Genomic DNA, 13,616 nt, shown 5'->3' with positions numbered 1-13,616 from the left:
AAGGACCGGGCCCTTTAGAAGGTCCGAATCATTGTTTGTTTCATTTGCAGAACCAAAAAAGGGCCTGGGCATCTCTTCCAGTTCAATCAGCCGATGGATCCGGGACTGCATAGGGGAGGCGTATAAGGCTAGAGCTCAGAATCTACCTCAAGGGGTCACGGCGCACTCTACTCGCAGTGCAGCCACATCAGCAGCTTGGAGAACTCAAGCCTCGATTGAGGATATCTGTCGGGCTGCGACGTGGAAGACTCCTTCTACATTTACCAGACATTACAGAATGGATGCCTATGCTTCAGCTGAGGCATCTTTTGGGAGAAGGGTATTACAGAGGATGTGTTCCTCTCCAGCTGCCCTGACTTAACAATCTCCCTCCCATTTAATTTGGAACTTGGGTATATCCCATATTGGACTCTCCTTCCAGATGCAATGGAGAAGAACCGTTGTACCTACCTGAACGGTCTTCTCAGTGCACTGGAAGGAGAGTCCAAACCCACCCAGCATTGGATTGTTTCAGGGAAGCTGGGGTTGATTGGTTGATTGATATTGTATATATATATATATAGATATTTGTTCAATAAATTGTGTTGGATTATATTACCTTTCGTTTTTAAAACTGAGCTCACTGGGGGGCAGGCAAGGGGCGGTGCCTAATATTATGTTAATTTTAAACTCAGTCTCGACCAATAGGATTGAGAATAACCCATATTGGACTCTCCTTCCAGTGCACTGAGAAGACCGTTCAGGTAGGTACAACGGTTCTTCTTATTTCCCAACTTTTGGCTGGTTAGTAATTGTCTTCATTTTGTTGGTATGGCTAAGTTGCAATATTGTTTACTATATCAGTATTTTTACCAAGGACCAGTTCTATATAGTTAGTAATGTTTTTGTTATTTCTTTAAGGAGATGCAAATCTTCAGATTTCCAGTATTTCTGAAGAGTTAGCTAAGAAGACTGAAGATGCTGCCCGACAACAGGAAGAAATCACCCATCTTCTATCTCAGATAGTGGATTTGCAGAAAAAGGCAAAAGCTGTAAGTTGGTGATATTTATTTTTATTTATTTAATTTATTTATTTATTTATTTATTCATTTGTCCAATACACAAATACATAGGAAGAAAAATAGACATGTAGTAATATATATAAGGGTAAAAGTGAACTTAGAGGAGAGGATATATGAAAGGAAGAGAATATATATGATAGGTGAAAGAAAGGAAAGACAATTGGACAGGGGACGAAAGGCACACCAGTGCACATATGTACGCCCCTTACTGGCCCCTTAGGAACCTGGAGAGGTCAATCGTGGAGAGTCTAAGGGAGAAATGTTGGGGGTTAGGGGTTGACACAATTGAGTCCGGTAATGAGTTCCACGCTTGGATAACTCAATTGTTGAAATCATATTTTTTACAGTCAAGTTTGGAGCGGTTCATATTAAGTTTGAATCTGTTGCGTGCTCTTGTGTTGTTGCGGTTGAAGCTGAAGTTATCATTGACCGGTAGGACGTTGCAGCATATGATCTTGTGGGCAATACTCAAATCGTGTTTTAGGCGCCGTAGTTCTAGGCTTTCTAGGCCCAGGATTGTTGGTCTATTTTCGTAGGATATTCTGTTTCAAGTGGAGGAGTGAAGGGCTCTTCTGGTGAAATATCTTTGGACATTTTCAAGAGTGAGATGTGGTATGGGTTCCAGACAGATGAGCAGTAGTCTAGGATGGGTCTGGCAAAAATTTTGTAGGCTCTTGTGAGTAGTGTGAGATTGCCTGAGCAGAAGCTGCGTAGGATCAGGTTAACAACTCTAGAAGCTTTTTTGGCGATATTGTTGCAGTGGGCTTTAGCACAATTTATCCACAATATGATGCAATTTATTTTATCCCTTACTTTTCAATAAAGTCCTTTAAATCTTGAAATAGAGAAATCATGGAATGATGACTGTGTTGTAATGCTTTTCCTGTTGATCCCTTTTCAGTGTACAGTTGAAAATGAAGAACTTGTCCAACATTTGGGAGCAGCTAAAGATGCCCAAAGGCAACTCACTGCCGAAGTGAGTAATAATCAGGATTCTAAAACAGGGAAATGGCTTTTGGCCAGTTACATTATATTTTCATATCAGAAGAATATTTTTTTATTAAAAATTATTTATATGTTTTTGCTTTCCGGTTTTCTTGATTCCACGTAGGCTTAAAATTTTTTACTCTGAATATGCCATATTATATTTGTTTTACCCTTATCCCTTTCTTTGTATTTTTTTCTTTCTTTCCCTGCTTTTTTATATATGCAGAAAAATTAGTTTATTTGGCAGAAAAAGATGGCAATCCACATTCCTTCATCATGCTAGAAATCCAAGAGGGACAGGGTGAACTTGAAATATTAATAAACAAAGATAGATACGACATAGTTGTAATAAAAAAAAACTTGGTGGGATGAAACCCATGGCTGTAACATACTGATAGAAGGATACAAACTCTACAAAAAAAATCTAGACCACAAAAATGAGGAGGTAGACTTACACTGTATATAAAGAACCACTATGTTGTTACAAAACTACATGTAACCAAAGAAGAAAACCTAGAATGCATATGAATCAACATAAAAGAAAAAAAGAATGATATGGCAATAGGAGTACAGTGATCCCCCGTTTATTGCGTCCCCAACCATTGCGAACAGGGTACTTCGCTATTTTTCAACCCGGAAGTCAAAAATACCATCTACGCATGCGTGCCGGGCACGCATGCGTAGATGGCAGCGGCTTCCCTGGGTCTTCCCCCTCTTGCTGGCATCAGCGAGGAGTTTCCCCACCGCCCACGCAAACTCCTCGCTGCCGCTCGCCCGCCCTTCGCCTGCCCACGCCGTTCGCTCCCCCCTCTTGCTGTCGGGAGGGCGAGAAGCCCTCCCCAGCACCCGCTCGCCCGCCCTTCGCCCTGGCGGAGAAATTCCAGCCCCCACCTGGTCCCGCCCGCGGCTCGGCTTCCCTGGCTGCTGCTCCGGTCGCCCGATCGTCTCCTGTCTCCCGTGCCGATGTTCCCTGCCAAGCCTGGCTCGGATTCCCTGGCTGCTTGGCCGGGGGGGGGGGGGGGGCTCGGCCGAAAGGAGCTGGAGACGCAGAGCTGAACACACCCCTTCATCCCCAAAGGCCGGCCTTTTTGTCTGGGAGGGAAGATGACGTGCCGGTGGCACAGGGGCGAGGGGCGGGAGGCAAATCGCTGCGTCTCCAGCCCCTTTTGGCCGAGCCCCCCCCCCCCTCCGGCCAAGCAGCCAGGGAAGCCGAACTGGGCTTGGCGGGGAACATCGGCACGGGAGGCAGCTTCTGCCGGACATGGGCAATGGGCGGGACAGAGAAGCGGGGAGAATCAGGAGGCTCCTTTGGCAGCTGGGGGCTGCCTGGCTTTGTTGTTTTGGCTGCAGCGGGTGCCAGGCAGCCTCCAGCCGCCAAAGGAACCTCCTGATTCTTCCCGCTTCTCTGTCCCGCCCATTGCCCGTGTCCGGCAGAAGCTGCTGCCTTATTGCTCTTTGCCGGCGGGATGCAAAGTGCTGGGGTGGGAGGGTGTCCTGACAGCCCCCCCACCCATATGCTTCGCCTCCCGCCGGGCAAGAGCGCTCGGGTGGCAACTTCTTCTAGATACGGGCGATGTCCACGCTCTCTCTCGGCGCTTTCGAGCCGAGTCCGTGAGCGAGTTCGCTCCCGGACTCGGCACGAAAGCCCTGAGAGACAGCGCCAAGGAACGGGCCTGTCCACGCTGTCTCTCGGCGCTTTCCAGCTGAGTCGGGGAGCGAGTTCGCTCCCGGACTCGGCACGAAAGCCCCGAGAGACAGCGCCAAGGAACGGGCCTGTCCACGCTGTCTCTCGGCGCTTTCCAGCTGAGTCGGGGAGCGAGTTCGCTCCCGGACTCGGCACGAAAGCCCCGAGAGACAGCGCCAAGGAACGGGCCTGTCCACGCTGTCTCTCGGCGCTTTCCAGCTGAGTCGGGGAGCGAGTTCGCTCCCGGACTCGGCACGAAAGCCCCGAGAGACAGCGCCAAGGAACGGGCCTGTCCACGCTGTCTCTCGGCGCTTTCCAGCTGAGTCGGGGAGCGAGTTCGCTCCCGGACTCGGCACGAAAGCCCCGAGAGACAGCGCCAAGGAACGGGCCTGTCCACGCTGTCTCTCGGCGCTTTCCAGCTGAGTCGGGGAGCGAGTTCGCTCCCGGACTCGGCACGAAAGCCCCGAGAGACAGCGCCAAGGAACGGGCCTGTCCACGCTGTCTCTCGGCGCTTTCCAGCTGAGTCGGGGAGCGAGTTCGCTCCCGGACTCGGCACGAAAGCCCCGAGAGACAGCGCCAAGGAACGGGCCTGTCCACGCTGTCTCTCGGCACTTTCCAGCTGAGTCGGGGAGCGAGTTCGCTCCCGGACTCGGCACGAAAGCCCCGAGAGACAGCGCCAAGGAACGGGCCTGTCCACGCTGTCTCTCGGCACTTTCCAGCTGAGTCGGGGAGCGAGTTCGCTCCCGGACTCGGCACGAAAGCCCCGAGAGACAGCGCCAAGGAACGGGCCTGTCCACGCTGTCTCTCGGCACTTTCCAGCTGAGTCGGGGAGCGAGTTCGCTCCCGGACTCGGCACGAAAGCCCCGAGAGACAGCGCCAAGGAACGGGCCTGTCCACGCTGTCTCTCGGCACTTTCCAGCTGAGTCGGGGAGCGAGTTCGCTCCCGGACTCGGCACGAAAGCCCCGAGAGACAGCGCCAAGGAACGGGCCTGTCCACGCTGTCTCTCGGCACTTTCCAGCTGAGTCGGGGAGCGAGTTCGCTCCCGGACTCAGCACGAAAGCGCCGAGAGACAGCGCCCCCCGGACCCCCAACCCGGGTTTGGGGGGCTGCTAGGAAGCCCCCCATGCCGGCGGCAAACAGCCGCGCCGCCCCCAATCTTCGGCTCCTCGCTAGCGCTGTGGGAGTAAAAACACCGTCTGCACATGCGCAGACGGTGTTTTTACTTCCGCATCGCTACTTCGCGAAAACCCGCTCGTTGCGGGGGCTCCTGGAACGGAACCCTCGCAACGAGCGGGGGATCACTGTATACTATAAGCTACCCAATCAAGCAGAAAAAAATGGATACCCTTTTTGCCAACCAACTATCAAACACATGTAGGAAACATACTAAAGTAATAATGGGAGACTTCAACTATCCAGATGTCAACTGGAAAACTAATTCTGCACCATGAGAAATCAAATAGGTTCCTAACCAACCAACCATATTTTTTGGATCATAAGACATACCTTTTTTACCCCCCAAAACAGGGTGAAAACCTGTGGGCATCTTATACACCGAATATAGCCCCAGCCACCCACACCTTTTGGCCTCTGCCTCCCAGCAATTTACTTGCAGCAAAAAGAACAGAGCCTGTTAAACCAAGCAACTCATTATCAGCTTCCCAACCCTCAGCTGATTTGAGGCAGGCTAGCCACATGCTAAATTGAAACTGAAACTAGCTCCAAGTAGGCAAATTGTTGGAAGAGAGAAGCAGATTTTCATTTTCTGCTGAACTGGATGCAAGGAGGTAAGCCAGTAACTATAAATGTCCGCAGAAGGTTCAAATTATTAGGTTTATTTTTTAAAGGCTGCTTTTTTATTCTTCTAGGCAACTTAACAAAATGAACAAGCTTTTTAAAATAAGTGCTTGATCTGAAGAGGTCCAGTGGTATTGTATCTTCCTTTAAAAAACAGAGAATAACTTTATTTCCAGAAAGCTACATCAGTTTTAACAGAATCTGTACAAGTATAGTTTGAAATGTATCCTGTTTTAGTATTAAGATAAGGCAGCTGAGTTTAACCTTGACTTACTCATGTTTGGAGTAGATCTATTTAAATAATTGGGAGGGATTAGAGTGATTATATTATATACAGTTCGGCAGAGCCCCTGGTAATGGCCTGGAATACGGCTGCAAGAGGGGCTTTAGACTGAATTGCGCCTTTGTGACCTCTCTGTGGCAGTAGACCCTGGAGATCTCCTTGGTTTACTGAGGAACTCCAGTGGATGAAATGCCAGAAGAGAAATCTAAAGACGTGTTGGAGGAAAAGTACATCCGAATCCAACCAAACAAGTGCTTGTAAATACTTCTATTAAGTCTTATCAAGTGGCACTCAGGGCAACAAGATACGCATATCATGTAGGGCAGTGCTGAGGATTTTAATGAGTTCTTTGCAGATAAAATTGCTCTGATCCAGTGTAGACTGGCGACGAGTCAGTCTAGGTGACAGAGGCCCATCTTAGTCCTGTTGTGTGGGAGGAGTTTGATTTGGTAATGCCTGATGAAGTAGACAAGGCCATAGGAGCTGTGAGCTCCACCACCTGCTTATTGGATCCATGTCCTCCTGGTAGGTATGGCCAGCAGGAAGGTGACACGGGGCTGGATCCAGGAGATTGTTAATGCTTCTTTGAGGGAGGCTCCCTGCAAGGAGACAATTGTGCATCCCCTCTTCAAGAAGCTTTCACTGCACCCAGCTGTTTTGAACAACTAATGTCCTGTCTCCAACCTTCTCTTTATAGGAAAGGTTGTTGAGAAGGTGGTGTCGAACCAGCTCCAATGGTCCTTGGATGAAACCTATTATCTGGGCCCTCGGCAGTCAGTATTCAGGCCCAGCTACAGCACTAAAACTGCTTTAATTGCACTGATGGATGATTTCTGCTGGGTCTGAGATAGGGGCCAGTCTTCTATCCTGATGCTCCTTGACTTCTCAGCGGCTTTTGATACCATCAACTGTGGTATCCTCCTGCACTGGCTAGAGGGGTTGGGAGTCCGAGGCATTGTTTACACAGTGTATATCATCTGTGCTGTTTGCTCTTTGCTGGGAGCAAATTGCTGGGAGGCAGAGGCAGTTTCCCCCCCCCCCTTGTCTTCTCCCCAAAAACTAAGGTGTGTCTTATACTCTGAAAAATACAGTAGATGACAACGTTGTCCAAAAGGTAGAGGAGAGAATTAGAGGAACAGCCATACTGGACTTAATACTTATAGAAAGGAAGTGATAGAAGGAGTTGGAACTGCAGGAACCTTAGGTGAGAGCGACCACATCATACTAGAATTCAGCATAACGCAAACCCAAATAATTGAATACAACGATATCAAAGTCTTAGATTTTAAAAGAACTGATTTTAATAAACTCAGATAGAACTTGGGAAGGATTCCTTGGATGAAATTCCTTAAGGTAAAAACAATTCAAGAAGCTTGGGAAACTCTGAAAAATCTGGTCATAAAAGCCCAGACCAGCACAATACCACTGAGAAAGAAAAACAAGAAATAAAATTTAAGGACAAATATTTTAAAAGGCAAAAATGCAAAGCAATATGTTAATATAACTATAAATTAAAAATGATGAAAAACTCTCCGATCGAAAATTCAAAATGAGCAGGGAAAGTAACTTCCCAAATGTTTGTTATATGTTTTTTCACATTTTGTTTTGTTTGTCACTGTAATGTCTTGTATGTATAAAAAAAATCAATTAAAAAAAGAGATAGAAAAACAAGAAATCCAAAAAGAAACTAGCATGGCTGCACAAAGACTTCACTGACAAATTGAATGAAAATAGGACAAGTACAAAAAATAGAAAGAGGGAAACATAACTAAGGCAGAACATCAGCAGATAGCCAGAATCCGTAAAGAAAAATCAGGAAAGCAAAGGCCCTGGATGAACAAAGACAAGCAACAAAAGACAAAGATATTTTTTTAAAAAAAATCTTCCAAAATATAAATAACAAGAAAAATTCATGGAAATAGTTGGTCCACTAAAGAGAGAAGACAACAAGGAAGTAACAGGCAACAGAGAGAAAGCAGAGCTGCTTAATTCATTCTTTGCATTGGTCTTCATGCAAAAAGAAACTATAACCCAACCTACCAGAAATATAATTGCAAAAAACAAACTGGAAGTTCTAAAGTTAAAATAAACAAAAAAGGTAGTAAGAGAACACCTGTATAAACTTGATGAATACAAATCCCCAGGAATGGATGGAATACACCCCAGAGTACTGAAGGAGGTGACAGATATCATCTCAGAACCACTGCATCACATCTTCCAAAAATACTGGAACACCAGGGAACTATCAGAGGACTGGAAAAGAGCTGATGGGTTCCCATCTTCAAAAAGGGGTTGGTGGGACTGACCCAAGCAATTACAGACCAATCAGCCTAACATCAATCCCTGGGAAGTTACTGGAAAGATAATAAAAAATAGATCTGCCAACACCTAGAAATGAGTAAAATAATAACTAGCAGCCAGCACAGTTTTGTTAAAAACAGATTATGCAAAACCAGTCTCATTTAACTTTTCAACACCTTGACTGAATTAATAGGCCAGCGACATACAGTACTGTATTGTGGACATAATATACCTAGACTTCAGCAAGGCATTCGACAAAGTAGACCCCAACCTGTAAGCTAGAGAAAAGTGGACTAGACAATCTCACCATTTGATGCATCCATAACTGGGTGACAAACCATACTCGACAAGTCGTCTTTAATGAGTCTAAGACCACATGGAGAGAAATAAGCAGGGGGGTGCCACAAGGCTCCAATACTCTTCAATATCTTTATAAATGACTTGTGATGAGGGAATAAAAGGGGAACTTACCAAATTTGCAGATGATACTAAGCTGGCAGAAATAGTGAGAAGATAGGCTCAAGATTTAGATGGATTTTGACAGACCAGAGCACTGGTCCCTATCTAACAAAATAAAATTTAATGTAGAGAAAAGTGAACTCCTAACATATGGTAAAACAAAAAACAATTTAAAAAGTATACATATAAACTGGGTGAAGCCAAGCTTAATAGCAGTACTTGCGATAGGGATCTGTTAATCTAGTAGACAACCAACTAAACATGAGCCAGCAGTGCAGCAGCAGCCCAAAAAGCCAATGCAGTCGTAAATTGCATTAACAGAGGAATACAGTCAAGATCAAGTGAGGTACCAATACCATTCTATAAAGTCTTAGACTGCACCTGAAGTATTTCATCTAGGTGCAGTCACTACTCAATAAAAAAGATATTGACACTGAAGAAAAAGTGCAGAGGAGAAGATGATCAGGGGACTGGAGACTAAAACATATGAAGAGCAATCGCAGGAACTGGGCATGGATAATTAGGGAAGAGAAGGACCGGGGGAGACATGATAGCAGTATTCCAATATTTGAGGAGCTGCCACAGAGAGGAGGGGGGTCAAGCTATTCTCCAAAGCACCTGAAGGGCAGACAAGGAATAATGGATGGATACTGATCAAGGAGAGATTCAGTCTAGAACTGAGAGGGAACTTTCTGACAGAACTATCAACCAATATAACAGCTTGCCTTTAGAAGTTTTGGGAGATTCATAACTTGAGACTTTCAAAGAAAAGACAGAGAGAGAGAGATTGGACTGCCATTTGTCAGAAATGGTGTAGGGGATTGAACTAGATGACCTACAAGATCCCTTCCAAGTATGTTAATTTGAACCTGAAAGGCTCAATGGACAGACTCTTTATAGCACAATATTTTCCCAGGACTTTGTAGTCTGAGATTCAAAATATCTTTTGCCACTTTTGAATTTTGTTTTAAGAAACAAAAATATAAACAATAACAACTGCATACAAATCCAAATAATAAATAAATAAATAAACTGGGCATCATAATATTGATGCAGCTTTAAAGCTCACTCAATATGTAGGAATACACAATTTGCCCTAGCTAGTTAAATACTCATTCTGCGCTTTGTACGCCTTGTATGTATGTAATGGGACTTTTTGCCTCCTCCACTTCTCAAGCCTGTTTTGCCCCAGTCTTCTGCCCCCCAGCCATTCGGTGCTACCTTTTACTCCCTGACCCTTTCGCCAAACGGGCTCAAAAGCACTTTCACCCTGGCCTTTTAGATGCAGGGGACATTTTCTTGTCAGCCAATCAGAGGATTCATTCTTTTTTCATTCCCCTCCACTCTGCCTACACATGTGTCTGGAAGCAGCCTTTTTAGGAGAAGGAGTGGGAGTTTTATATCTTAATTTGAATAGTAGTAAGGCAAAAAGCGAAATAACAAATGAGCGCAGTTTCCTTGTCTTTATCAAAAAAATATTTACTTCATAGAATCTTTTCTGGTTCAGTGATTCTAAAACAAAATTACACCCCCTCCTTAAGAATCCCACCCCGTTCTTCATTCATTGTGCTTTATAGGAGAAGAAACGGGAGGGGGGTCTCCCTCCCCCCCGTGCTCTGTGTGTGTATGTGCTTTTTAAGAGAAGGAACATGAGTGGGTAGCCTCCCTCCATCCCTCTCTCCATGTGTGTGTACACAGGATGGTGGGGTGACAGCGGTGTGTGGATGTGGGGTGGCTGGCAGGGCTGGCACACGTAGGACGCGGACATCGTCTGCAGGTGCCAGGTGAGCACCCCAAGGGGCTGAAGAGGGGGTGTGTGGGGGTGTGTGTGGGGGTGTCTCATCTTGAGTCTTCTGGAAGTCAGCAAAAGACAAAAGCACCAGTGGCGGGTTCCAGAGGCACCTTTGGAGCCATTACCACCTTAAATTGCGAGAGAGGCTGCCCAGGAGCTAGGTCGATTCATTGCGCCCCTCCATCTACACCTCTTGGGTTCGCTTGTCCCCCATCTGCCCCACTTTTCTCAACAAAGGAGGCTTTTGCATGCCTCTCAGATTGAAAGGGCCAGGGAGAAAAGGAGCACCGAATGGCTGGGGGGGGGGGGGGGGCTGAAGGCTGGGGACGAAACAGGCTCAGAGAAGTGGAGGAGGCAAAAAGTCCTAGACCCTTGTATATACGTAGAAAGGGGAAGAAAAGTCACACCACCAACTTCTTGTCAAATGTTCATGTTGCCAATGTAAAAGGCCAATTGTCTTGAGTACCAACTACTTTATTTAATTGAATGCCTATCTATTTTTCTCCTATTGTTTAACTATCGCACTTAGTAGTGCAGTAGCACTAAAAATTTGCTTTCTGAACAAGTAGTGATTATGAAAAACGTAATTATGTATTGTAGAGGATGGAGAGAATAAGAACTCTTTCATTTATTCTGTTCTTGTACAATATACAAAAAATATGTACCAGTCTTTATGTAGAAAAGAGACTTTTCAAATGAAAATTACTAAAAAACAAAACAAAATGAACAATATTTATTCTGTAGGAGTTTTTAACAACCTAATATGCTTCGCAGTGTCTAAATAGAATTTTTTTCTATATTAAGACTTCAGAATATTTTGAAAACAATGAAATTTAATTGAAATAAAGATTGGATTTTTCAGATGTGTGTCTTCAGATAATGTATATTATCTGAAAATTATTTTAGTTCAACTTAGGGCTGTTGTTTCTAATGTGAATGTATTCAAACATCAAACTATTAAATATAATTTTATACATTAAAGGAAGCATAAGCTATAGTGAAGAAGAGCAAGATTTATTTTTTAAGTCAGCATGTCTATGATTGTTTACATTTAAAATAGGGAAGGCTCTTTGCATGATATTAGGTACTTTTGCTTCACTCTTCAGCATTACTTTCCTTAAAGATTTCTAAATTGTGTGATATATAAATTATGATGTTTCCGAATACAGTATGTAAGAATCAATCAATCTCTGCATGCAGGCTACCTCCCTAGCAGTTTGGAATCTCCATCTCCAGTGAACACTGCTCCCCATCTGCCTTTCAGTATATTTATTTGCAAGGAGTGATCAGTATTGAGTTTCTGCCCTCCTCAGGCATTACTCAGTCTTTAAAATGAATTATCTGCGGTCAGTCCCTCAGCTGCTCTAAGCCTCATAATTGGCAAAATAGCTGGTACCACCTTTTTCCGGAGTGTTTGCTTTCCCGCAGCAATTCAAAAGACTCCCTTTTTTCCTATTGGTAGAGAGAGTGGTTGCCATTTTGGATTTCCATGTCATGAGTTTCTAGGCAGATTTGCAGCTCTTCGTAAACTCAGCACAGTTGCAGTGGAGAGTTCCTGAGTGATTTAGCACTTATGACTCCTATAACTGATTCCAGCTGTTTCAATGGCTGATTTCTAGACCCAGGTAGTCTCATCATCAGATAATCTGATCACAGCCTTCAGAGCCAATTATCCTTCCTTTCACCAGTGCAGTATTACCTTACTAAGCCTCTTACCACCACCTTGTGGCCATTTGGGGTTATTTCACTTTCTATATTGGCATCTATGTCTGATCATACAGATCAATATACTGAGGAGGAAGCTACTGCTGCCCCCAAATCCTCCAAATTTAAGGATAAAAATCGGCCCACTAAATGCAAGGCCCAGCCCTCCACATCTTCATCTTCAGCCCTTAAGAGGCAGAGAAGAGGATCAGGGCCCTGGAAAAATAAATGGAGCAGGCCCAGAAGCAATCCTTTATTCAGGCCTTTCCTGCCTTAGCATTGATTAATTCTACTTTGTCTGATCTGGCAAGCACAGTCTCTGCTCAGGACTGATCTTTTGAACACATAGAGAGGGGCCCAGACCCCAGGACCACCTGAGCCTTTAGGATCTCAGAGAGCAGAAGGGTTTCTTTCCTCTCAGCCACAGCCTTATGAGTCTCTAAGCTACCTTCATTCCTCCCCTGTAGCAGGCCTTCGTTCTGGAGCAGCTTCCCCCCCCCCCCCCAACAGACTCTTCATTCTGGAGCAGCAACTTTCACCATTTATTCAGGATATGCATTGATAGTCAATGCATATTCTCATGGAATAGCTACTGGTATTCAACAGCACCCTTCCTTTCCTACTGTAAGGGCCCCAGCTCAGGATTTGTGGTCAATTGCAGCATGGCCATATTCAATCAGAGGTTCTGAGTTAGGTGAAGCTGCAATGCAGAAGGATAAAGGCCTCCCAGAGGATGAGTTCTCTGAGGATGAGGAGGCAACTCCGGAACAGCCAAACTATACTGGGCTATTTAAACCATCCTTATTTAAAACTTTACTACACAAGGCCAAGGTAATTACCAACTTAGGAACTGGGGACGAATCTATCACCCCATTGGCATTGACCCAGCCACTAGTCTCTTAATGAACCAAAAAGGGAGTTGGAGGCTATTCCTTCATCCAAAATATTTGTAGACAGTATTAAACATACCTGGACCCAACTGGCAGCAGCTCAAGGTCCATCTACCATAGACCGTATGTTTTACGGACTTGGGCCTGAAATAGAGGACCTCTTACAGTTCCCACCTATTGGTGGGCAGCCTTATTTCTATGGCATGTTCCCAGGTCAGATAGCAGAAGACCTGAGCTCAAGGATCAGAAAACTGAATTACTGCTGCACAAGATATACCAGATGGCAGTGTGGGCGCTTTGGACCTCCTTCTGCTTCATTCTTTAACTGTACTTCTATCTTGTGGCTGAGGGATATGCAGGCCAATTTAGGTTCTGAGGATCTGAGACTCTGCCAAGATTTAACAAACATTTGGCTGCAGCAGAGTTCTCGGGTGATGCAACACTTAATTCTGCAAAATTTGCATCTTAAGCTATGACATCCACACTTTCAACTCGCAGGCTATTGTGGCTCCATAATTGGCAGGGGATGTTTGATCTAAATGCTGCTTTTCCATTCATGGGTGACCATTTGTTTGGAGCATCTCTAGACTCTATTTTAATCTTACCCTACGGGGGGTGATACACAGGATAGATTTGCCTTCAGGGACAGGGGACGTC

General features: G+C 45.2%; 2 protein-coding genes across 12 annotated transcripts in view; both read left to right on the top strand.

Moving 5' to 3' along the window:
• The window catches only part of TRAK1 (trafficking kinesin protein 1), a 709,911-nt gene that overhangs the window by 530,841 nt on the left and 165,454 nt on the right, over positions 1-13,616 (top strand). For all 11 annotated transcript variants that reach the window (XR_011556832.1, XM_070727389.1, XM_070727391.1 and 8 more), the window contains 2 exons: positions 901-1,031; positions 1,963-2,037. Coding sequence is in view for 10 of the 11 variants with exons in the window: in XM_070727389.1 (XP_070583490.1) it covers positions 901-1,031; positions 1,963-2,037 (206 nt within the window). In the remaining variant the exon portion in view is untranslated. The remainder of the gene's footprint in view (positions 1-900; positions 1,032-1,962; positions 2,038-13,616) is intronic.
• LOC139153446 (uncharacterized) overlaps positions 1-13,616 on the top strand; it is a 219,879-nt gene that overhangs the window by 117,500 nt on the left and 88,763 nt on the right. The gene's annotated exons all lie outside the window — the stretch shown is intronic.

Source organism: Erythrolamprus reginae, chromosome Z, assembly GCF_031021105.1.
Source record: "Erythrolamprus reginae isolate rEryReg1 chromosome Z, rEryReg1.hap1, whole genome shotgun sequence".
Taxonomy (NCBI): domain Eukaryota; kingdom Metazoa; phylum Chordata; class Lepidosauria; order Squamata; family Dipsadidae; genus Erythrolamprus; species Erythrolamprus reginae.
This window is presented reverse-complemented; position numbering and strand designations above follow the sequence as displayed.